The following is a 25,016-nucleotide window of genomic DNA, read 5'->3' on the forward strand; positions in this document are numbered from 1 at the left end:
CCCACAGCGCCACCTGCGTCCCAGTCTTTTAGAAGACATCTGAAGGCAGCCCTGTTTATGTTTTAATGTTTAACAGACTATTGTACTTTAATATTTTGTTGGAAGCTGCCCAGAGTGGCTGGGGAAACCCAGCCAGATGGGCAGGGTATAAATAATAATATGTTGTTGTTGTTGTTGTTGTTGTAGATGGGCGGGGTATAAATAATAAATAGTTGTTGTTGTTGTTGTTGTTGTTATCTATCCGCCATTCTGTAGTTTAAGGAAAAATTGTTCCAGATTAACATCACATCGGTATATTGCACTAATTTTATTTATTTTAGTTCATAAGATAAATAAGAATAGCTTCCCAATGTGTTGGGCTTGTTTAGTAGCTGTGGAATTCTAGAATAGAACCAATATACCAAGAATATCTCAAACAATTGTGTCTTGACCCCTTAATATTTTTTGTTAACATACAAACATGACATACGAATAACTCTGCATGGATTAATTTAATATATGGTTATCGCTGCAAGAGCATGTTCTGCAAAGTGCAGAAGAGAATTGCCTATTCTGTCATTGGGAAAAGAAATTATACGGCCAATGCTGTGATGTCAAAACACTGGAGTGAAAGAAGGAAGGCCAAATTTCCTAAGAATTTGACATGTTTGTTAAATTAATTACTGACAAAACAAAACTCACCCTTCTGTTAATGTGAAACGTACATTTAATGTAATTTGTCTCATTATCCTTAATTAATGAAATGTAAAAGACATACACCCACAATCTAAAAGAAGTCTGTTTGGAAAATGCCCACGGTATCATTTCTTTGACAGAGGTTTGCAAGAATAGAGCAATAGGGGATAGTCAAAGCTTGACAGTTATAAAGAATCATTGATGTCATGTTTTTCAGCACGGAACACTTAAGTATATTTTCACAACAATAAATTAGAAGTCGCATATTGGCATGGAGTGCTCAGATGCTTAAGAGGGTCACAAACCACACACCAAATTCGCCCAACGCTTTCAGCCTCACACTTGCAGGCTGCCGTGCTATACCCTCTGACCTGAGATTAAGTGTTGGATTGCACTCTGCCAGTCACTTAATACCACTTGGAATATTTGAACACGAGTTGCTGGAAGCTGTGGGAGGGGAGAGTGCTCTTGGGCTGAAATCCTGCTTGGGAGTTTCCTATAGGTTGACTCTCATCTGAATTCTGTGCATGTTCAGCTGGAAGTAAGTTAGGAACAGAGGAAGCTGCCTTATATGAGTCAAACCACTGGTCCATCTCAATGGGTATTTATATTGTCTACAGCTCTGGTCTTCAGCTGGGGGGTCAGGACCCTCTAGTGCATCGGTTCTCAACCTGTGGGTCCCCAGATATTGATGGACTACAACTCCCATCATCCCTGAGCTCTGGCCTTGCTAGCTAGGGGAGATGGGAGTTGTAGTTCAACAACATCTGGGGACCCACAGGTTGAGAAAGGCTGCTCTAGTGGGCTGCTGATTCAAGGTGGCTTGCGACAGGAGAATAACCATCATGCAAATATATAGTAAAAGATTGAGAAGTGGGTCCTCAAATGCATGGCGTTTGAAAGCAGATCCTGAATTTGAAAAAGTTGAAGATCCCTGGTCAGTACTGACTAGCAGTAGCTTTCCAGGATTTCAGACAGGGCAAATTCCCAGCCCTACCTGGAGATGCCAAGGATGGAACCTGGGACCTTTGGGCAAAACAGACTACCACTGAGCCACAGACCTGAGTTCAGTAGGTCTTACTCGCAAATAAGTGTTCAATAAGGATTGCAACCCGTTATTTTTAAAACTGGGCTTTGCAGGATGCCAGCATCAATTTTCGGAAACCAAGGCAGCATTTAGGCACCTGACTTCTTTTATCTTTCAAAGAACTGTCTGGGTTGCCAGAGTTCTTTTGTTTTTGGTGTGTGTTTTTCCCCTTTTAGAAATCCGTCTCAGCTCAAACACCGGAGCGGCCACCCCACTCCACCCCTGAGAGCTGTGCAATCCACACTAAGTCAGTCGCCACTTGGAGTGACTTGCTTATGCCTCCGCACATTAGCTTCAAAGCATCGCTGCCACTCTTAATGGAGTCTGGCATTTCCCTTCTATGCTTTGGGAGAAATCTAAACAGAACAGGGGTGTGAAATAAGTTCTGGGCATCGAGGGATGGGTGTCGAGAAATAAACAAATCCCTGATTAAATAAAAAAAAACCTACTTACTCAATTAAGCTATTCACTACTTGGGGTGTTGAGCTTCTCAGCTTCAGGACTGAACACTAAAGTAACTGTGTAATTAGTAATTAATTTTTCACTCCCAGAAGATATGTCTTATTCAGTGCTAGGAGAAGAAACAGAGTAAAGAAGAAAGGGGGGAAGAACACCCTCTGTTGGTAAGAAAGAAAGCTGGAAGGGCCGAAATTACACCCTGTCTCCTGGCTCTGATGTCTTCAGAAAGCTATATTCAGAGCAGCAGCTTGGGAATGAGGGTAGGCAGGGACCTTAATGAGGCCTGCTGCCAGCCCTGTGATTAGAGCACTCCACCAAGGGTGCTTCTGCAACTCCTTGGCTGCAGAAGAGAGTGGTAATGAGAGCAGAGCTAGACAGGTGGGGTAGCTGAATTGGGAGAAGAAATGGACTGGGGGAGAGGGGGAGAGTTGAGTGCAACAGAAATGTGTTGGTCAGGCCAAGATAGGCATGAACAAGTCAGTGGAGGATAAATTTAGGAAGGACTGAAGATCACATATGCCAGCTGTGATCTCTCCAAGTGGAAGCCCAAGTCAATTTATAAGTCACTAGCCATCTCATGCCTGACATTGCTCAATAATCCTAAGAAACCCCCAAATCAGTTTGAAATCAGTGGTTAAATCGGTGCAGCTTTGAAATGTTTAGTTTGCCATCTTGATTCAGAATTGTGTCCAAATGTAGACGGAAATCTGCTGCTTGGTTTCAGGAACCACCACACAAAATTTGGTTCTATTTTAAGAGGTGTCCAAATACATAGGAAACAGAAAACTTTCCAAAATATATAGGCTAAGTTGCGCTTTAAATCGTGCTCAGAAAAAGAACAACAGCCAGTGGGCATGCTAGCACAGATCAGCCACATTCCTTTCCCTGCCTGTGAGAGGTCAACATGATTAACACTGTGAAATGGCCAACATGATTAACACAGGCAATCATGTGAGAGCCTTATCTATTTGAGAGGTAGGGACCTGTGTTCTGCTGCACTTGTGGTGTCAAGCTTAGGCACGGTTTGAGTAGATGTTGTTCCCAATCTGGAGCCTGGAACTGGTTTCTGAGGCCCTGGACCAGTCTCTGGTTGTTACTTCCAGGGCTCTTTGCCTCTTTTGGTTTGCAGATGAGCCGTGGTGCACACTTTTCATAACAAGGTCTGATGGCGTGTGTCTTGTGTGACACTCACCACCCACTTAAGCAATTTAGCCGCTTGTTTGCTCTCTTGCCCGCCCTTCTCTTGCTCCGCCGTGTCATTGCCATTAGCACTAATGGGGCACACTAACCAGACAGCAAAGGACTCTTAAGGGGATGGCAGGCTGGGAAGTTTAAGCTGCTTCTGCGTTCCTCCCCCACCCACCCTTTTATTATTGGAGCGGCCATCAGATTAGTTTGCAGGGCTTGGGCCTAGGATGGTTGTTTTCTTTCCTCGGGTAAAGATTTCCCTAAGCGATGAGAATGAAGAAGAAGAATAGTTGCTAAAATTGCAGATACATATGGCTGTTGTTTTTTTAATGTCCTTAGATGCTAGAGGGCAGGTGAAGCATATGCTAGAAAACAAAAAGGAGCACAGCAGGAAAGGAGAGGGAGCAGGGTGATGCCCAAGGTCAGCAGACACAGCAGCTGCGCTTATAGTCACGCTAGCGCCAAGTGAGCACCCATAGAGCAATCCTTGGGCTTGCAATGAAAAAGGCACATGACGTTATCTACCCCAGTATCCTGATTGGCAGCAGCCCTCCAAGGGTTCAGCCAGAGGGTTTGTTTTAATTCCACTCCTGTTACGTGAAGGTTTTTGTTTGTTCTCAAGAGGAGATAGGAGGAATTGAACCCGTCAATTGAAGGCTGTTTTGCAGTTCTACGTTCTCCCACTCTTCCGCTCTTCCTCAGTAGCATCTTGGACGCCTTCCGGCCTAAGGGGCTCATCTTTCAGTTTTCTTGGAGTTTTCTTGGCAGGGATACTGGAGTGGCTTGCCGGTTCCTGCTCCAGGTGGATCACATTTGGCTAAAACTCTCCACTATGACCTGTCTATCTTGGGTGGCCCTGCATGGCATAGCTCATAGTTTCTCTGAGTTATTCAAGCCCCTTCACCACGGCAAGGCAGTGATCCATGAAGGGGACTCCTGTTATGTGAGGGTTTTTGTTTGTTCTCAAGAGGAGATAGGAGGAATTGAACCTGGGAATTGAAGGCTGTTTTGCAGTTATACGTTCCTAGCTCCGATTCCTGCATTGCAGTGGGCTGGAGCAGATGATCCCTTGGGACCTTTCCCTCTTTGCAATTTTATTATTCTACCTATGGGTCTTTCCAGATGCATGTGTTTGGTGCAAGTGTCCCTTTTTCACAGGGAAAGATGCTTATGACAATTCATACCATCTAGCGTGGTATTGTCAGCAACGACTGGCCAGCAGCTCTCCCCACCCACCCACCCACACCAGCAATGTCCTGCAATTTTGTGGGCCTCTTCTTTTGATAAAATACGTTTATTTTAAAGTTGTAAATCCTCATCTCCAGTAGTGGAGCACACAATTTTCCTCTTTGTTCTAACCAGGGAGCAGAAAAGAGCTCTCTCCCCAACTCTTTTCCATCCACAGGGACAGGGCATTGTGCTACTGACTCAGGATCCATGCTTGTGTGTTTATAAAGCTTTCAGGAAAGGGCAGAGTTTTAAAACCATTTTAAAGGCCAGACAGTGATGAGGATGGAAATGTGAAAAGAAATTCGATATAAGGTAGGATTTGAATACAGAGCATGCAGGGGAGATAAAACAACAAAGAGTTTTGTGGCACTTATATAGAATAGCAAATTTATTAATGCCTAAGCATCTGTTGACTACAGTTCACTTCATCAGATGTAACCCCTCTGGAAACTGAGAAGAAGATAATGTCAGAAACTGGAGATGAATGTTAATGTCAGAATTTTCTGGAGCAAATGCTTTATTGATTTTGACAGTTGACAACGCATATGGTAAAAAATACCAAACAAGCCTGGCAAACTGTGTTCCCCACCTCTTCGCTCCTCCTGTTTTTCACTCTTCATTGCCCCTTTTGTGCTTCTCAAAATGACTAACCAGCCTGTTCTTTAGAGCACAGGCAAAACTGAAGTAACTTTCTTTGACGAGAGCCTCTGGCCCTGCCTGAGAGATGTCACTGTGGATTCTTCATGTGCTGTGCCAAGGCCCCAATGATTAATGCTGCGTGCCTGACAAGTTGTGTCAACTGTTCTGTGGGTTGCAAGCTAAAAGCTGACCTCAGCAAATGGGGTGGGAAAGAGGGCAAAGAGAATTCTTCCTATGGGATTTTCAGTCTTACTCTATGTACATTAAGGAACTCTGTTGCAGCTGCAGATCTCCAGGACACAGCTGCAAATTATGTATGGAAATGTATAGAAGTAATAAACAAAGGTGCTTCTGGACACCAGCAGAGTGCATATTCAAGACAGCTGAGTTAAAAAAAACTTCCAGAGAGGTTGCATTTTAGCCTATTACAGGGTGGGGAAACCAGAGACTGTAGTATTCTAAATTTCTGATTCTATAGCTTTTGTGGACTAGCATCCTGTTCATCTGATGAAGTGGAATCTAGTCCATGAAAGCTTGTGCCATCACCATTGCGTTAGTCTTTAAGGTACTGCAGGACTTGTTTCCACTGCTGATAGAACCTGCTCACCTCAAATACTTGGGATTTGAGAGCAGGACTTTCAAGTCCAAGTCTGGCTTCCAAAGAGGCTGATTTCCCAGCACCTCTGTATTTCATCATTAATTACCATCAATTGCTTTCATTTCTCACTTCTTGCCATCATTCCTTATTCCTGCAGCAACTCCTTTCTGTGAAATGTCTATTCCTACTGGAAAAAAGGATACTTCTTGCTCCTTACGTTTTTCAGCAAAATCAGGGTTTTAAAAAACCAGTATTTCTCCTGATTAAGGTAAAGATAAAGGGACCCCTGACCATTAGGTCCAGTCGTGGCCGACTCTGGGATTGCGGCGCTCATCTCACTTTATTGGCCGAGGGAGCCGGCGTACAGCTTCCGGGTCATGTGGCCAGCATGACTGATTTTTTCTACTGATTAATGACTAGTTGATGGAACTAGTTAACTAGTTTAAATGCTTATTATTATTGATTTATTAATGGCCTTCTATAACACCGTCTTAAGGCAATCTACATATAATTTTAAACAGTTAAAAACACAAATACATTGAAAACAAAAACAAAACCCTAACAAATGGACACTTGTGGTAAAGACCCATTTATGCAGCTGGGAAAATATGTGGGAACAAAAATATATTCAGATGTTTCTAGAAAGCGCAGATAGTGGACGCTGGTCATATTTTGACAGAAATGCTATTCCACAGAATGGGGAAAGCCACACTAAAAGCCCTCCTCTGAGTTTCTGTGGAGCAGGCTTCTGAGATCTTTGGAACGTGCAGAAGAAACCGTTCTACAGACTGCAGCAATCTACAAACTGTATGAGGGATACAGGTGGTCTCTCAAGTAACCAGGTCCTGAGCTGTCCAGGGACTTTTATGTTAGCACCAATACCTTGAACTTGGCCCAGTAATAGAGTGGAAGTCAACCTGCCAATTGGATTCCAAGTCAGAAACTAGATAAATGACAAGAGCAGGCTCAAGTCTGGATCCCTCTCCTGCCCACTACAAATGACACATCTCATCCTCCCTCTTTTCAGTTATTTGGTGGGGACCTCAGTTCCCAAGCCTGCTGCTGAATGAGCTTTTGGGGTGCAAGCACGTAACTACTTGAGACTAGCAGAATGTAGTGAAGGAAATTGCCAGATTGCTTTATGAACAATTTTGTTTTGGAAATAACTTGTCAGGTTCAAAGCAAAGCCTTTTCCCCATAGAAGAGTCAGGATTGCGCCCAGGGTATTATCTTCCAAAAGAGATTGGTGCCATGATCCTAAAGGAAAGTGGTAGAGGAATGCTGCATGCGTTAAATTACCTTACAGGCTCTGTGCTCAGATCCTTTTGCAGAGGACTTTCCCCTCCACTTTAAAAGTGGTTAAGCTTCCTAATCCTTTCGTGTATATATTTGCTTAAATCGTTTATTAACCACCAGCGAGCTGCTTTCTGCATACAGAGAGATGGTGTTGGCTTTCTGATGCAGATAAGGACAATGGGATGAGAGAGTAATAAGTTTTGGATTACTCCCAACTTTGATGCCTTTAACTCCCTGGGGACAGTTCTCCAGTGCAAGCACAAAAAAGTTTGTTTCTCATGTTCGGTAAATGTAATGTGTCTGACTATAAATGAAGGCATTCCTTGAGTTGCAAGCAGAATTATACCTCACATTTAAAATGTGGTGGGACAGTATCTCCTACTGTCAAGCTGAACGAAGGAGGTAGAAGCTATATTTTAAAAGTGTGACAGGCTGCGTAGCTTGTCCGTCCTACAAGATCCAACTCCCTCTGATTATTTCTCTGTGTTTCTGGCTTGCGCATTTATGTTGTTGTTGTTTAGTCGTTTAGTCATGTCCGACTCTTCGTGACCCCATGGACCAGAGCACGCCAGGCACTCCTGTCTTCCACTGCCTCCCGCAGTTTGGTCAGACTCATGTTTGTAGCTTTGAGAACACTATCCAACCATCTCATCCTCTGTCGTCCCCTTCTCCTTGTGCCCTCCATCTTTCCCAACATCAGGGTCTTTTCCAGGGAGTCTTCTCTTCTCATGAGGTGGCCAAAGTATTGGAGCCTCAGCTTCATGATCTGTCCTTCCAGTGAGCACTCAGGGCTGATTTCCTTAAGAATGGATGCATTTGATCTTCTTGCAGTCCATTGCGCATTTATAGCTATAGATATATTCTAGTAAATCTTAAAATACATGTGCTTCATATCGCACTGCTAAAAACACCTTAAAATATAGTCAGTATTTAGGAAAGGATGTGTTTGGTTGCTACACTTTATTACTATATATTTTGGAAAGTTGTTTGTACATCTGTTCACTTTGCATTTGGGCACTTCCTAAGGTATTGCAACCAAATTTTGCATGATGGATCTCAGTAAAAGATCTCCACAGTTCTCACTGAAAAATGTGCACGTCTGTCTTCATTTACATGTCAATAACTTAACTAAGAGATGTTTTTAAGGGACATCAATTTTAGCTGGAACAGTGTAACTGATTTGAAAAATCTGCTGCTGTAAGTTGGCGGTTTTATTGAGCAGTCAGTTATTTTCCCTATTTTTGTTTGCATATGAATCTATGCTTTTACATGTGAATTGAGTCTCCTGTATAGGCTTGGTGGGTGTGGGTGGGTGAATGGGTGAATGTGCAGTTATTTATCCAGCCAGCATTGATCACACTCAGAATAGACACACTTAAATGAATGGATTTAATGAACTAAGTTTCATTCATTTCAGTGGGTCTACTCTCAGTAAAAAAATAGTTGGCTACAATCCTCTATATTCCCCCACCCCCATTTCTGTTTACATGATCCGCCTCTGCTCAGGTTTTCTCTTCCTTTTAATGAGCCTTCCATGTCTCTCTGAGTTATTTTTGTTTAACAGGAGCTTGAATATTTTTTATTGGCTGCGCAAAATCCCATCTGCCCCTCTCTGTGAGCTCCGGGGGGGGGGGGGGCTGCATCTATGCCACTGCATTTCAGGAAACGACTCATTTCACTCTATTACTCCAAATGTGAGCTAACAAAAAAAGGGATAGATGTGGTGGCAGAGGCCGGAGGGGGGCAAGAGATGGAAAGGAGTGTGGAGAGGGGAGGAGAAAACAATCACAACACATCAACAGGTTGACCCGATTGCTTTGGAACATTTGTCCCTCCGACAAGTCCCTTTGTGAAAGGCTTTGACACATGTTCTCTTCATCTTTTGGGCTGGGAGCAGCGCTGAGTGACGGATCACAGGGAGCAGGCAGCCTTTGGGTTAGATGCACGGGAGGACAAGGCCTGGGCCTAGTGCTGGGCAAGAAGAGCTGATTCAGCAACCGGAGCAAACTTTGATAGTTAATAATACATGAAGTGAATTAGGTGCTGACAGCTCTCAAGCTCGGAGCCTTCGCTATGTAATTATGTACTGTTGAACTTACAAAATGTCTTATTTTTGGAAAAGAGTCGGAGCACATTATAATTAAGCATTCATGTAGCACTTCTGATCTGGAGAGCATTTGATAAGCTTCATCTTTGCTGTAACCCCATGAAATAGTTCACCCATTTTACAGACGGGAAGCTGAAGCTGAGAGAGGAGCGATTGGCCTCAGTGAACGCCGGGCTGTCTGAAGCTGGGATTCAAATTTATGTTTCTTAGAATCAAAACCACTAGAATGCAGAAACGTTCTGTTACCCCATTTATGTCCCCCTCCTTTTGTAACAAATGCCAGAAAAATTAGCTATGTTGGTCAATTGCAATAAAGCCAACATAGAATCAGCTGGCACATTTCTTGCAATGTAAGCATTTGTGGGCCTGAGCCTGCTTTGTTAGATGCATACACACACACACACACACACACACACACACTAGGGGAGGAAAGAAAAAAAGTGAGAGGGAAAGGTCAATACAAGAGATAGCTATTGGTATGTTATAGTTGTATTCAGAGCACACATTAATACAGAATCCAGTCTGATGATGACTAGGCACAGAATGATCAATAGCACGAGCCAAGACAATTTCTTCTTGTAATGAGCTAGCCGTATCCTGCGTTTGTTGAGGCTGAATCCCAAAGTGTCAAATTTGCTAAGGCATTCCAGTTTGGCAGCTGCATGTTGGTGGACTCTGTTTGAGGTGGTTGTTGTTGTTTTTTACAGTTATTAATATATGATTCGTTTCCATGTATCTCTTTATGTAAAGACCTGGCTAGTCAGCCTATGCAAACAGCAAAAGGGCACTGCTGGCAGATGACAGCATATATTGTGTTAGATTAGAAGATGTGTAGTTGATTGTTCTTAGGGGGATCCCCTTGCTGAGAAGAATTTGCTTCAAAATGGCCCCTGTCCTGTAAATGCAGTAGGCATGAGGACTGAAGCATTTCCTGTTGGGAAATAACTGGGGAATACAGGTTAATCCTGGAGTCACACATCTGTGGGGAACTGCAAAGAAAAAATGGCTGACCCTGAATTTGAAAATAGCAGGAGGGGATTTGAACTTAGTCTTTAGCCAAAACAGTCCACCAGCAGAGTTTAAAACACAGATCTATGCAGCATTTGCAAAGTATGGGGGATATCTGTTGTTAGACCTTTAAATGTCCCACTATTGAGCACTTACAATTCTCACCTGGCTCTACCCCTCTCGGATTGAATAGACAACAGCATTTAGTAAGTTTAAATGCTTTACTTATAGTAATCACAGGTCTCACTCATGCATGTGTCATTTCAGCAGAAATGACACAAACAAACAAAAAGAACTTGGTCTCAAACATGTGGTCTGATTCTGAAGCACCAGCCTTGGACATGTGCTCAGCTTACATGGCTCAAAAAGAACAGAGAGAAAGGAACAGGAAACAAGCCTTTTTTCCTTCCTCCCCAAAGGTGAGGGGTCAATAACCAATCTGACTCTTCTCTGTGGTTTTTAACGCCTTTCTTACTGGCAATTATGCAGTTTTGTTTGGCTTCATAAATCTCCCACATTTCCCCTGTGCTGTTATCTTGGAATAAGCACACCGGTGAATAGACTTTCTTGTAACATATTCCTCCTAAGAATAAGTATCTTTGCTTAAATTACAGAGGCTTCGGGTAATGAGGAGACTATGGTGGGTTCTCTAATTCCTTGTGAGTACACATGGCAACCGTCAGGAGAATTCTGCCCTCTGCCCTGATGGTGCGAGAGAGGAATGAGGCAGGCAATAGTATGCAAGCATACGCACAAATGCAGAGGAAGGATTTACACATACACATTGACTGCTTGACGAATGCAGCATCAAACATTGACTTTCATCTGTGACTGGACAATTCTGAGGTGACGGTTCTTCTGTCTGGGGCATTGTGTGTTCTCCCAATGCCTTGTACACAACAGCGCTGAAAATGCACATCAAATGATGTGCATGCATGAGTGAACCAGACCTGAGGCTTCTCAAGATGCAAGGCAGGAGATCCATTGCTGTCTTCCAGTTGAATAGATTGATGCACTTACAAAAAGCACTCTCAGAGCATAGGAGCACTTGTTTGACATGCTCGTGCTTGAAGTGAGTCCACTGGTATACATGCTCATTTTAGTTGTAAGACTTGGGTGGTTGGGGGCAAAATGGAGGCTTTCTACACACAAGGCACGGGCTTCACCACTGAGCGATGGCCCCCTTCTCAAATAGGGTTTGGTTCTCGAACTCATCAGTCAGTCATTTGCCAACTTTAATGCACTAGTTGTTGGCCTGGCTAACTTTCAGGATTAGAGTTGTTGCTAGAGTTGTCCTGCAAATGTAGAAGCATCCTTGGGAAAGGTGTAGGTGTATTCCTCTTCTCTTAGTGGGTATTTGAAAGGTGCATTTTGTGGATCCTAATTCACACACCCCTGGGCTGTGGAATGCCCTGTCACTCTTTCCTCAAGGGCCCAGGCAAGACCAAGTATTTCCCCCACCACTCAATGAATGGGCACACAAATATACATCAGTGAAGTATTACAGTTCAACTGTTTCTTACAGCGTGCCAAGGAAAAAGGGCTTTGTGTAAGCAGACTCCAGCGTGCACCATGAAAGAGCAGAACAAAACCATATTTCAGTGGAGCCAGTTCATTAACTGGTTAAAATACCTATGACAGTATTTCAGTGCATGTGGCATTTTGATGCAATTTAATGAAGGAGAAAAGGCTTTGTTGTCAAACTCTCACAGACAAACCATTTATTGTTTGGAAAGTGCATCACCTGTTTGGGGAAAAAGAACATAAATTGTTTATGACAGTTCCATCAGCCCTGCAAATTCTTCCACAGGGGACCGCACTGAATTTTAACATGATTCATGAATTAATTGATTAATTATACCAATTAATTCTATCAGCTCTAATCCCTTTTGATCTGAATGTTCAGGAGCAAGGCTTCAGAGATTTGGGTTCTCCTTTTGATCCCCTTTCCTGTGACACTCAGCCTCATTCCTTGCTTCTCTAAAGAGGAGCTAGCGATAGCTGACGTGCCTGCCATAAAGAGGGATTTAAGAACACATGGAGAGGCCTGCTGGAATAGACCAGATGTTCATTCGGTTCCCCACAGTGGCAAACTAGATGCTTCCAAAGCAGCTCACAAGTAGGCCATGGAAGCCATCAGCCAGCCCTCCCCACAGCGCTTTCCAGTTCAGACCCACCATTAGACAGAGGGAGGAAGCAGCCACCTCAGGCTGCAGATCCTGAGTAGCAGGAAGCAGCATTGAGGTCTTGGAGGAGAGACCTGCATATGCTGTACTGTCTGTCTACCCAGCATCCCCTAAGGTAGCCTTTTGCCCTCAGTTGCACTGCCCTGTTGCTGGAGCAAGATTCAGCTGCCAGTCCTATCCACTTCTGCATGTAGGAATAGAGGAAGTTGCCTTATACTAAGTCAAACCATTGGCCCATCAACCTCAATATTGTCTTCGCTGATTAACGTAAGAACAGCCTGCTGGATCAGGCCAATGACCCATCTAATCCAGTATAATTTTCTCATGGTGGCCAACCAGATGTTGGTGGGGAACTAGCATCAGCTCTCCAGGATTTTAGATAGGGATCACACTCAACTCTTCCTGGAAATGCTATGAAGTAGGTGATCTACAGCTGAGCTACAGCCCTTCCCCCAAGGAAGTGGGGGCAGAACCATCTTGCCATTCATCCCAGGCAGCAAAATGTCTGAGGCCAGCCCTGAGCACCTGACATCCCATGACATACAGCCTCCAAACATTTTTACAGGTTCTTTCTTTATAGATGCAAACTAAAGTAAAAGAGCCAGGGACACGGGTGGCGCTGTGGGTTAAACCACTGAGCCTAGGACTTGCCGATCAGAAGGTCGGCGGTTTGAATCCCGGTGACGGGGTGAGCTCCCGTCGCTCGGTCCCTGCTCCTGCCAACCTAGCAGTTTGAAAGCACATCAAAGTGCAAATAGATAAATAGGTACCGCTTTGGCGGGAAGGTAAACGGCGTTTCTGTGTGCTGCTCTGGTTCACCTTAGTCATGCCGGCCACATGACCCGGAAGCTGTATGTCGGCTCCCTCGGCCAATAAAGCGAGATGAGTGCCGCAACCCCAGAGTCGGTCACAACTAGACCTAATGGTCAGGGGTCCCTTTACCTTTAAGGTAAAAGAAGCCATGTTCTAAGCCATTGCCCTGTTAGAGGCAAACTTGCCCCCCCTCCCTTATAGCTGTCAGGCCAACTAGTATAAGCCATTGTATTGACTGACAGGCACCCAGGAGCTTAATTTGTTTTAAATTAAAATGGTTCATTATTAACTTTAAGTGGCACGTTCATCTAGTTGTAAATAGGTTGTTTCCATTTCAGGTTGACTTTGAGGCTTTCCCTCCATACCCTCATTTCAGATTTAAAAAAATGTTTCTCCATTCTGGTCTTAAAATGCGTTGGCTTTGTATTAAGTGACCTTTATTGCAATGGAATAGTACATCTAAATGGGAGCATTTTGAAGTGAGAGTGCCCCGAAAAATGGAAGAGTCACTCCTCTTCACCCCTTAATGAATTTTTTAAAAAGAAAAGAAACAAAATATTTCCTTTTTAACAGCTCTCAGGTTGAGGGGTCTATGCTAGGTCATTGTCACTGTCTGAGCCGGCCCTCAGCCTCCCCCACACCACAGTCAGGAGTGCGCACCCTGCTGCTTCTTGAAACTGCTCTGCTTTAAAGGTTATTCAGGAAAAAATCCTGCTGCGTAGGCTGCAGGGTTTTGTGAAAGCCCAGATACTCTATTTGTCTGTGTTTCCCTTAATTGGGGTGCAGCAGGTCAAGCCTGCAATAGAGATGCAGCCATACCTGAAACAAGACTTTCACCTCATCGAAGCCAGCAGAGATTTTGTTATTGACTTCCAGCGAGGGCACTTGGCACAAATCTCCTCCAGGGAAGATTCATAAAATCCAAAGTCACTCTAAGGCTGCAATCCTATGCACACATTTGCTTGAGCTCACAGACTTATATCTGAGCGCATAGGATTGGCCTGCTGGGGCATTTTCACACAGGGTGCTTAAAGTGACTCTTTGCTCTTTCAGTTTGTGCTGTGAATGCCCACCCTCTCTCCCCATCCAGTCGTTTATCAGAATGCACATTTGCATTACATAAATGCCTCTCTTCCACTCTCCCTTCTGCCTTAATAAGGACCAGACATGCTCATAAATAGCATACAAGGAGCTCTCAAAGACCACTTAAGTTACATGTCCAAAAATACTCTATAAGCCAATCTCTCTGTCTCCCTGTGACTAAGATGGAATGAGACCATGGGCCAGTCAGGCTTCATGAGCCTCTGTTCCACTCAGGATTAGACCTGTATAACCACATGTTTCTCTTTCCTCATAAGACACCTCAGCTCCTGCTACCCCCTTTCCTTATGCAATACTGGAAAGCTCTGTGCTTGGCCACCACCTCAGCTCCAAACCAAACCCCTCTCTCTGACTTGGGTTCCTCCAGCTTGATTTATTATCCTCCCCACTCCCCCGACCTAATATATTCAACTCCCACCTTTCAAGGAGTCTAGCAATAAATGAAAACACTTAAGACTTTTAAAAAAGTTAATGGTGACTTATGAAGGCTCTGTGGGAAATGCCTCCTTCTTCAGGCCTTATACTCCCCTCCTTCTGGTCTTTCAATTAGTTTTCCTTGAAGGTTTCAAGGTGACCATCTGAGGTCTCCCCTTGAATCCCTCATCCCAGCTCACATTTCCTTCCTGCACTTATTTCCTCCAGCGTAGTCAGCTGAGAGAAGTCTGCTTAGCCTTCCTTGGGAATGGCCTGATGGTGAGAAAATCAACTTTTAATAAGCCCTGAGAGGCAGATCCAGACACTATTGCCTACAAGAATTCAGTTTCTATTCCCCTCATGTCCCTCCGTTATTTGCCTTCTGGCATATCAGTCCTTCCTAGAACGTTATTGGAGCCAAACTGGGTGAAGTAAGGATATATCATCCTATGTGCATGGTTCATTCAGAGCACAGGACTTGCTCAGCTTTGCTTGATGCTAGGTGGTTTAGGCTCCTAATGCTAGTCAGTCCGGCCCACAAGGAATAGGACAAATGTGCCTTCTCAAAGATGAAAGGCAGCAGGGTGGAAAGAACCCATTGTAGTTTATCTCCCCCAAGCAGTTCAGGGTGCCATGTATGCCCTTAGCAAAGAAAAAAGTTGGAATTTGGATATGTATGGAATGAGTGAGCAGGAAAGATCCATCACAGAAGGTAGGGGTGGGATATGAACAAGGATGACATCATTATTTTACAGTGGACTGAAATGTCATGTGAGTGTATTATTCTGGCAGTTGTTCTGGTAAGCCAGTTTTTAGCAGGGGGCATAGTTCCATTTGAGCAAGGGCTGAAGAGTCAGCACCATTAGGAAGCTAAGATGCAGGTGAAGTGCTCCATCAGCCACCCCTCCCAGAGGGAGCAGCAACAGATACTCCACCTCGCCTTTCGTTCATTAGCTGTTCAGTTCTGTGCATGATCCAGGACAACAGAAAACAGAACTAAAGAGTTCAGATTTTTTCCTGTCCTGTTCTGACCATGAGCCCACAGGGCTCATGGAAATTGTCTGACAGTGGCTCACCTGGTCAATTGTCAAGTCACATAGTTAGGGAGATTGTAGTGGCAGGCTGGAATTTCAGGACCTTGGATAGCTGCAAGTGAACATCTTGCTCTGTATGAGCTGTGGACCTCAACTGAGATCCTTTAACTTCTCTGGGCTAGATCACCCCTCCAAGGCTCTGCTCCCTTCCTGACCAGCAGAACATTAAAGGAACATTCTTCTGGCCCAGAGCTTGCCACTCAGTTACTTACCAGACATCTCCCACCTTGGGTGTTGCTTTCCCTTGTTGCCAAACAGGCATGGGAGTGAGGAGGATGAGGCTCCTATTGTAATGGGGAAAGGTTCCTCACGGGAATCTGACTCAGGAGTGCTCACTTGGGAGTCCCGAATTGGAAGTTTTGATTCACAGTGCTCTTGGCTGATAGGCTTTAGTTCAGGCTCAGTGTTGGACCCTGTCTGGGTTCTGCATCAATGCAGCTTTACGCTGCTGGTCTTTCAGTCTCAGCTGTGTTCCTTCCTCTCTGTGCCACTCAGGGCCAGTCAAGGTTAAGACAGGTTCTTATGGAAAACAGGACACTGCCAAAACTCCTGCTGCTGTTCACAGCAAGAAGGAAATTGTTTTAAAAATCATTCGCCAGCATCTCACTTGGTGTTGGTGTGAGGCGTGATTGAAGCATAATGCCATGTGCACCATAAAAAATTACCTATTCAAATACAGCTCTCTTTCCATTAAATTCTGGACTGTCTTTCATTGGAGGTTTTTAAACAGAGACGTGGTGGCTATCTGCCAGGGGTTCTTTAGCTGTGATTCCTGCTTTGCAAGGGATAGGACAAGATGATGCTTTGGGTCCCTTACAATTCTATGATTCTATAAAATGAGGTTTGTGCAAGCTACATCTCCAAAGCCTAGCCCATGGGTCCCTGGCTTGCTAATGCTGATTGGACTAGTAATGCAATTTTATTTATACATAAAGCCAGTTCAATGAAACATAGACTTGGGAAGTTGGGAACAGGGGGTTAAACACACTCAGCATCACTTTTACACCATGCTTGGGACAGCTCTGTGTATTTACTTGCTTATTTAGTTGACCTTTCTACCCTGCCTTTCTATCAGACCAGCCCACCAGGCCAGCTCATGACATCTCATTAATAAAACTATTGTAACAAAGCAGTTTAAAACAATGACACATAAAACACAACCAACATGAGAACAGAACCAAACACACACACACACACAAAAAAAAATCAGGAAGAGCACCAAATAATTACTTCTTAAGCCCCAAAGATATTCTTAAAAAACCCAGCTTTTGCTGCTTGTCAAAAGGTCAGCAGTGAAGTGCACTGGCAGGTTCTCATCACCATAGAAAAATAATAAGAATGGATGGGGGGGCATTCATATCCACCATGCTTTGAATGTCAAGGGGACAATCAACAGGGGAGCACACAGGTATGTTCATGGGGAGGGGAGAGGTCTTTCAGATGTCCTAGTCCCAGACTTCTGAAGATCTTAAGGGCACTGGTGGAGGAAGGGGGGTGCGGTGGGTGCGGCCCGCCCCAGGTGTCATCCTTGAAAGAGGGTGACATCGCCGCCCTGCCCCCCTAGTATGCTTGCCATGGGCGGTGCCCCCCCCCCCCCAGGATGCTTGCCACGGGTGGCGCCCCCCTAGGACGCTAGCCTCACCCCCACAGGCGGCTAGCCCTGCCCCCAAGTGCACAGCATGTGCCCACTCTGGGTGCCAAAGCAGCTAGCTCCACCTCTGCTTAAGGGCTACAACCAGCACTTTGAATTTGGCTTTTTCGCCTAGAAACAAATTGGTAACTACCAGTGAAGCTGGACTAGCACTGGAGAGTGAAAGTGATATGAGTGTCTCTTTCCATAGAAACCTGAAGTTTCCAAAGGCTTTTGAAAGGCAATTGCATGATACAGAAAGGGAGAGGCCAATGGGTTCAGAGGACCGGATGTGAGGAGGGAGGTCTTTGGGAGTCAGATTTTGTCATCGTCATCTCTCCCACCACCAGTTTCTCATCTCTAAACAGCAGTATCTACATACACAAGTGCCACCATCTGGGTCAAGAAATCTGTTTGATGCCACTGTGCTCAGTGTTAGGCTAACCTTTCTCCCTCCCCCATCAAGCCTCTGTGGTTCAAGAGCTCACTTCCAATGTTTTTTGGCTTGGTGGCCCCTTTGTTGATCTTTTCTCTCCCGCCTCCAGGGCAATGGGGGGTGCAGTGTTCTATAACCACAGCAAAGTCCCTTATCCCTTGCAACAAACAAAGCAGGTAAATGCCAGGAAGAGGGCTCAGCAGAGTCTCCGGGCTAGGAGTTCCTGACAGCTTATCAGAGCTGCTCTTTCAGCTCATCTCTATTCCAAAGGGCATGGATTGTGGCAGCTCGATTTTCCACCGTGGGATTTTGGCACCTGCTTCTGTGAAGCACCAGGTGCTCATGCTCAGTTCTAAGGGTCTCCCAGAGGGGATCCATGCTCTGATCATTGTCTCAATAGTGTCACCAACACCCCTTCGTTGACATGCAGCGTGAGATATGCCGCCCTGAATGTCAGTCATTTGCTTGGTATCTCCAGCCTTGGCGAGCGGGCAGGAGGTGCACTCACATATGATTAGCATGCTTGGAGCAGTGCTTCATTTCTAATACTTCTCTACCGGCAAAGTCTCAGGATAGTCTGATGAGGAAGAAATGACACACTGAAGGGATTTTGTGCCATCCTGCCTATGTGAACAGCTTCAGCTCCTGCCTTGCTCATCTCCCCTGCTAGTTTCAAGCATGTCTCTCACTTTCCATTATCTTTCCTCTCTCCTTTTTTTGCAGGATGGTGGAATATTCTCTGGATCTCCAGAATATCAACCTGTCTGCAATCCGCACTGTGCGCGTCCTGAGGCCCCTCAAAGCCATCAACCGTGTGCCTAGTAAGTCTATCTGCCTTTCTTCTTTCAATCTCTCTCTCTCTCTCTCTCTCTCTCTCTCTCTCTCTCTCTCTTCTTAGGGGGGTTGGGGTTGAGAGCACACATACTCATCCAGCACATTCAGAACTTACTAGCCACATGGCACCTGCGTCCAGCCCCTGCTGATCTCTCACACCCATTTGCACTGCTGTCTGGGGAAGCTTTCGTAGGGCAGGTGTGCATGCAGGCTGCAAGCAGAGCAAATCAGCTTATCCAGCACATCCAGTCCCTTCCAGCTACTTGGTACCTGAACCCAGACTATGCTGATCTCTCCCATCCTCCTGAACTGCTGTCTGGGGGATTCATGAGCTGTGGACAGACAGCAAAATCCTTTTAATAGAAGGGACAGCATTCACAACAGAAATTCTGAGCTAAAACACTAAACTGGGATTAAAGGAACTTTAGAACAGGCCTTACTAGGAAATACTTAGCAAGGCTTCTGCAAAAGGAAGTTCCGTCTTACCAGAATTTTGGGGTTTGCTGGAAGCATCATCAGGCAGATGGGTAAGGGGGAATCTGGTAGATGATATGGGCGGGATTCCCCTAACCGGCTCTGTCAAAAAACATTTTGCTGCTAGGAAAGTGATGGTGAAATGAAAGGTGTGGAATGAGTGAAGAATTAATCGGAGAATGTGTGAACCCCACACAAGCGAATCAGAATGAATTATCATTGTCGCACGACTATCCTGTAAACAGATTGGAATAAATGCTCAATAAAGACCAGACACAGTCTAACCATGGCACAAGCTTTGTGCAAACAAATCAGGTTGTCTGTTTATTCAGAATGCTTCATTTTGGGAAGGTTATGGTTCCAACGGTTGACCCACTTCAGGTTAGGACATTACCCTGTTGTAGGTCATGGTGTAAGTGCTGAACACTATTTTAGAGAAAAGGTCTCTCATATTTGTGGTCCTCTTAGAGAGTGGGGGATTTTGCCAAATGGTTGTGTCAGCGATAAAGGGAATTTGAGAGACAGGAGTAAACAGCTTTGATTATGGATGCTTCAAACTGTACTTCTCTTCCTTTTATGAAACTGGAGTCTTTGGGAGATCTGCCTGCTGTAGAGAAGGAAGTTAGGTTTACTGTGCTCCTCCTGGGCTTGTCCTACATTTATTGATAACTTCTGTGTAAGGGATTTGTTATTAGACCCATGGACTAGGGCAGCATTAAGAAGAGTTGGGACACAGAGGGCTGCTTTTGTTGCTGTTCCCTCTACTCTTCCACATCTTTCTCACACCATTGCAATACTTGCTGTGGCTTGCTAAGCCCCAGACCCGTGTCTATGGGACAGAGCCTTTGCCTTGCATGCAAAAGGTACAGTGGTACCTCGGGTTATGTTACCTTCGGGTAACATAATTTCAGGTTGTGAATGTGGCAAACCAGGAAGTGTATACACTTCCGGGTTTCACCACGCACACATGCGCAGAAGCACTCTATCGTGCCGTGCGCAGAAGCAGCGCCTCTGGATAAGGACTTTTTGGGGTAAGTACGGACCCCCGGGATGAATTAAGTTCGTATCTGGAGGGTCCACTGTCTTGGGTTCAGCTTCTAACATCTTCAGGTGGAGTTGTGAGAGATCCCACCTGAAATCCTAGAGACACATTGCCAATCAATATAGACAACATGGAGCTCAATGGGCCAATCTTCTGATTCAGTATATGGCAGTTTCCTTTGTTTGTAGCAGCCTATCCAAGAAAAGAAGAGATAAGGAAAGCATACACATCATGTGGTGGGGGTGGTGGTTTGGTGGGTGCAGCTCCGAGGACATGCTTTGCAGGTCTCCATTTAAATCCCTGGCTTCTCCAGTTAAGGCTACAAAAGACTAAGACCCAGAGAACCACTGCTAATCATCATAGAGAGTATTGAGCTAAGTGGAGCAGTGGCAGTTTCCTGTGTTCCTAATATAAGTGGCAAAGCAACAAGGACCACGATCTTGTATAAGTGTGATGTTCAAACAACCCTAGGGACCATTTCTGGAACTAGTTTTGGGATTTCACCAGAAGGTTGCCCCTTGGGACGCTAGTGTCTATTGGTCATGTAGGAAGTGTGTAATTATTTTTCCATTTTCCTTGAAGCTAAGATGTTAGGTGTGGGATTTTGAACTTGGCAATGTCCCCTACACTCCCCTTTCTCCCCCAATCCCTAAGGCCCCATCTCACAGGCCTGCTTTGAAATCTTGGTCTCTGTATTAAGCTACTTTCAGTACTCCAGTACTTTTTGAAAAGAGCTTTTTAAAGCACAGAATAATATGATTTATATTCCTTCATCTAGTCCAGGTAACATCAGGAGCCTATGGAGGAGCCGGTAGCAAAGCCCCAGGCGTAGTCAGATGAATTAAATGCCAAATGTAAACATTCTCACTGGAAGTCTAATTTACAAGCATTTGGTATGTGTATGGATAATGGCTTTGCAGCAGCAAATTAGAGCCTTAAGCAAAGAAGGGAGAATTTCCAGCCCTTACCCTGTTTTCTTGGACTGGGCTGGTAGCATTTGGAGAAGCTACAGACATTTTATTGGTTTGATTCCCTGTTATAAATGTGCTTTGATTTAGGAAGCCTTGCTCAGTAGATTATTAAGTGACCTTTCTCCCTGGATACTTAGAATCACAGAATTGTAAAGTTGGAAGGGTCCCAAGGGTCATCTAGTCCAACCCCCTGCAAAGCAGGAATCACAGCTAAAGAACCCCTGACAGATAACCACCCAACTTCTGTTTAAAAACCTCTGAAGAAGAGTCCACTGCCTTTCAGGGAAGTTAGTTACACTGCAGAACAGCTCTTACCATCAGAAAATTCTTCCTAATGTTTAGTCGAAATCTCCTTTCTTGTTCTGCAGTTTTCTGTGTCTGCCCAGGAAAAAGAATTGTTAAACCACACACTGGGAATTGTAGCAGTGTGAGGGGAATAAAAAAGGTAAAGGGACCCCTGACCATTAGGTCCAGTCATGACCGACTCTGGGGTTGTGGCACTAATCTCGCTTTATTGGCCGAGGGAGCCGGCGTACAGCTCCCTCCCATGTGACCAGCATGACTAAGCCACTTCTGGCGAACCAAAGCAGCGCACGGATACACCGTTTACCTTCCCGTCGGAGCAGTACCTATTGATCTACTTGCACTTTGGCGTGCTTTCGAACTGCTAGGTTGGCAGGAGCAGGGACCGAGCAACAGGAGCTCACCCCATCGCGGGGATTCGAACCGCGAACCTTCTCATCGGCAAGTCCTAGGCTCTGTGCTTTAACCCACAGCGCCACCCGTGTCCTGGTGAGGGGAATAGGTGTCTCCTAAAAACTCTTGGCACCCTCATTAACAAACTATAGTTCAAAATCTCTTTTGGGTGAAGTCATCACTGTTTAAAGCGGTTTGCTGCTGATTTAAATGTATGGTGCAGATGGAGCCTTAGCTATGTCTGGGTTTGCTGAACACATTCATTCATAAGAACACAGATGAATGAATACATGTTCCAACATTTAACCCAGGGTTGGGAACCTCGGGCCCAGGCCAAACATGGCCATCCAAGTCTCCTTATCTGGGCCTCAAGACTCTCCTGAAGCCACATCCCTCACTGGCCCTGCTTCACACTATCTTTGAGTGTTCTTGACCGCCTGGAAGGTGTCCTTGAACTCTGATATGCCTCTTGCTTCCCTGGATGAAGAACAGAGAGGGGCATGTCTACTGTGCAAATGCAAAATTTGCATTCATTGCTCTGCCTGCTTTTACTGCCTCTGGAAAGTTACCCAGAAGGGAATGGAGCTCTCGAGTTGACAAAGGCTCGTCATTCTTGATGTAACCAATCATACGGTGATGTGTGCATGGTGTGCCTCCTTTTCCCAACTTGGGAGTGATATCTATGCAAGGAAGCAACCTGGTGTAAAGCAGTCCTAAAACTGTGCCATTGCTCTGCAAGTTAGGGACCAGGAGCACGGCATTTGCTGTCTCCTGCATGACTCCCCTTGTAATCTAAAAATACTCTGAGACCTATGCTACATGGAGGGAAGTGAGATAATGGGCACCTTCCCCCCCCCCATTCGTCTTGCTTCTACTTTTGTCCCTTCTTCCTCCTCTGCAGCTCTGTGTGCATGATATATAAGTATGAGTCAGGCTCCACTGGGAGCTGAACCATCAGAATCTGCTAGGCGACGGTGTGAACCGGGATGCAGTTGCTCTGTATACACACACAGTATAGTTTAATGGAGTCCCCTCCCCAACATGTCAGGTTTCAGGCCAGAGAAACAGACGCGTTTCAGTAGAATAGTTACTAGGGAGGGAAAGTGCGAGAGCACAATAGAATAGAAGCAGGGATTGTGTTCTTCTTGCTGCTTTAAAATATCACCTCCCTCCTGAGGGCAATGTGGAGCCAAGGCCGCAGCACAGCTGGTATTCCACTGTGTTTATTAACTCCGATCAAATAATGCCAGCAGTGTTTGCCCAACTAGGCATCACACAGCGGCTGGTAATGAATTAGTAATTATTGATAACTATTTCTGTGCAGGGTCACCAAAAAAAGACAGGGTTCCTTTGCCTGATGAAGGGTAAAGTGAGGCTATGCACATCACACTGTATAAGGAACCCCCTTTCATTGCTTTGTTCAGTAGATTAAATCTTTATGTATTTATTTATATGTTTTCCTTGATTTATATTTTTATCCTGCCTTTCTACTGAAGCATTAGGGTGACTCCTGCTTCACACCACACTCCAGGACCCTAGATAGTAGGCCATCTAACACAATGGCTCATACAGTGTTCTGTTCATTCCTATGCCTGTTTCCTGAACTGCAACTGAGTTGGGATGGCAGAAAAATAAGATTCAGTTTGCATTTGAAAAGCTGAACTTATCAAATCCACACATTCCAAAGCGATATGAGAACTGGAATATAGCCATCCTTTAAAATTTACTCTTGGCCCAAATTTTGGGATTCGGTTCTCCAGCCAAACGTGGTTTACATTAGGAGAGTGTGTGCATAAAAAAAACGATCATATTGGTGAAAATAACATAACAAAGATGCATTATATGAGGGTAAATTGCTTGCAGTACTGTGTATATTGGTCAGCAGTGCATACAAAATGTGTTTGTGAGGAGCAAATTCACACTAAAATGCTGAAGAATTTTCATGAGGGTTTTTATAAAAAGAAAAGAATCACAAATTGCTGCAAAAGTGAACTGAATTTGTTGTTGGGGAAATGAGAAGCCAAGAGAAGTGATTCTTCCATTCGTTCTCCCAAGTGAGTACAGAGGATTGTCACTCTGGCCTTGTACAAAGTTTGCCTCTCCCCACCCCTGCAAAAAAGAGAGAGAGAGAGAGAGAGAGAAGCATTTAGTAGGCCCCAGCCCCTGCCATGTGCTTTTTCTTCATTCCTGTTTTTCACTTTAGCTTGAGAAGTTCATTATCTGGGATGGGCAATTAAAATATCACCAGTCCTACTATGGCACATACATGGGCTTGTTTGTTTTTACTTTGGTTATATTGTTGTAGAGAGTTTGAGCATTTGATACATTGCACTATGTACCACAAAATATATATTTAAATAGATTATTTTAGCTCAATGTATGCCTTTTCTAAAAAAAATTATCCTAAAACATACGATTTCATGCATTTTTGTTATGTTTTTGAGCTGAGAACAGTACTGCAAAGCTCAGAGAAGTGCAAAATTCAAAGTACCATATTTTCCTGTGTATAAGACTAGGTCGTCCCCCCTAAAAATAATGCCAAAAATTAGGGGGCATCTTATACACAGGGCCATCTCCCCCCATTTTCTTAAATCTGAGTCCCCCAAAATAGGGGGGTGTCTTATAGATGGAAAAATACAGTATATGTTCTTCTCTGTGCAATTAGTCTGGGAGGTTTGGATTTGAGTGGTTTACTTGCAGACTACCGAAAGGTATCTTTCTCTCATTCTCACCTCCTAAAAGAGTGAGCCGCAGAGCAGGTGGGGCCTCCCATGTTGACCTTACATAGGCATCAACTTTAGGGGGTCCAGGTCTCTTCAGTTGCCCCAATAAAATATTTTTTTGGGGGGGGGACAGGACAGCCCCAATGTTGAGACCACTCAGTTGCGGAGCCAAGAGCAGCGCTGTGTGGCTTCAGTGGCTTGTGACTCCTTCTCCTGCCATGGAGGTGAAGGAGGGGGGAATCAGCCCCCAGCCAATGACAGTGGTAGGAGGAGGAAGAGGCGGAGCACTAGAGAGGAGGAGCCATCAGCTATAGA

General features: G+C 44.8%; 1 protein-coding gene across 7 annotated transcripts in view; it reads left to right on the forward strand.

The window, feature by feature from the left end:
* The window catches only part of CACNA1I (calcium voltage-gated channel subunit alpha1 I), a 376,846-nt gene that overhangs the window by 235,033 nt on the left and 116,797 nt on the right, over positions 1 to 25,016 (forward strand). For all 7 annotated transcript variants that reach the window (XM_083701729.1, XM_083701730.1, XM_083701731.1 and 4 more), the window contains one exon: positions 18,685 to 18,782. In XM_083701729.1, coding sequence (XP_083557855.1) covers positions 18,685 to 18,782 — 98 coding nt within the window. The remainder of the gene's footprint in view (positions 1 to 18,684; positions 18,783 to 25,016) is intronic.

The sequence above is a fragment of the Podarcis gaigeae genome (genome assembly GCF_964106915.1).
Source record: "Podarcis gaigeae genome assembly, chromosome: 10".
NCBI lineage: Eukaryota > Metazoa > Chordata > Lepidosauria > Squamata > Lacertidae > Podarcis > Podarcis gaigeae.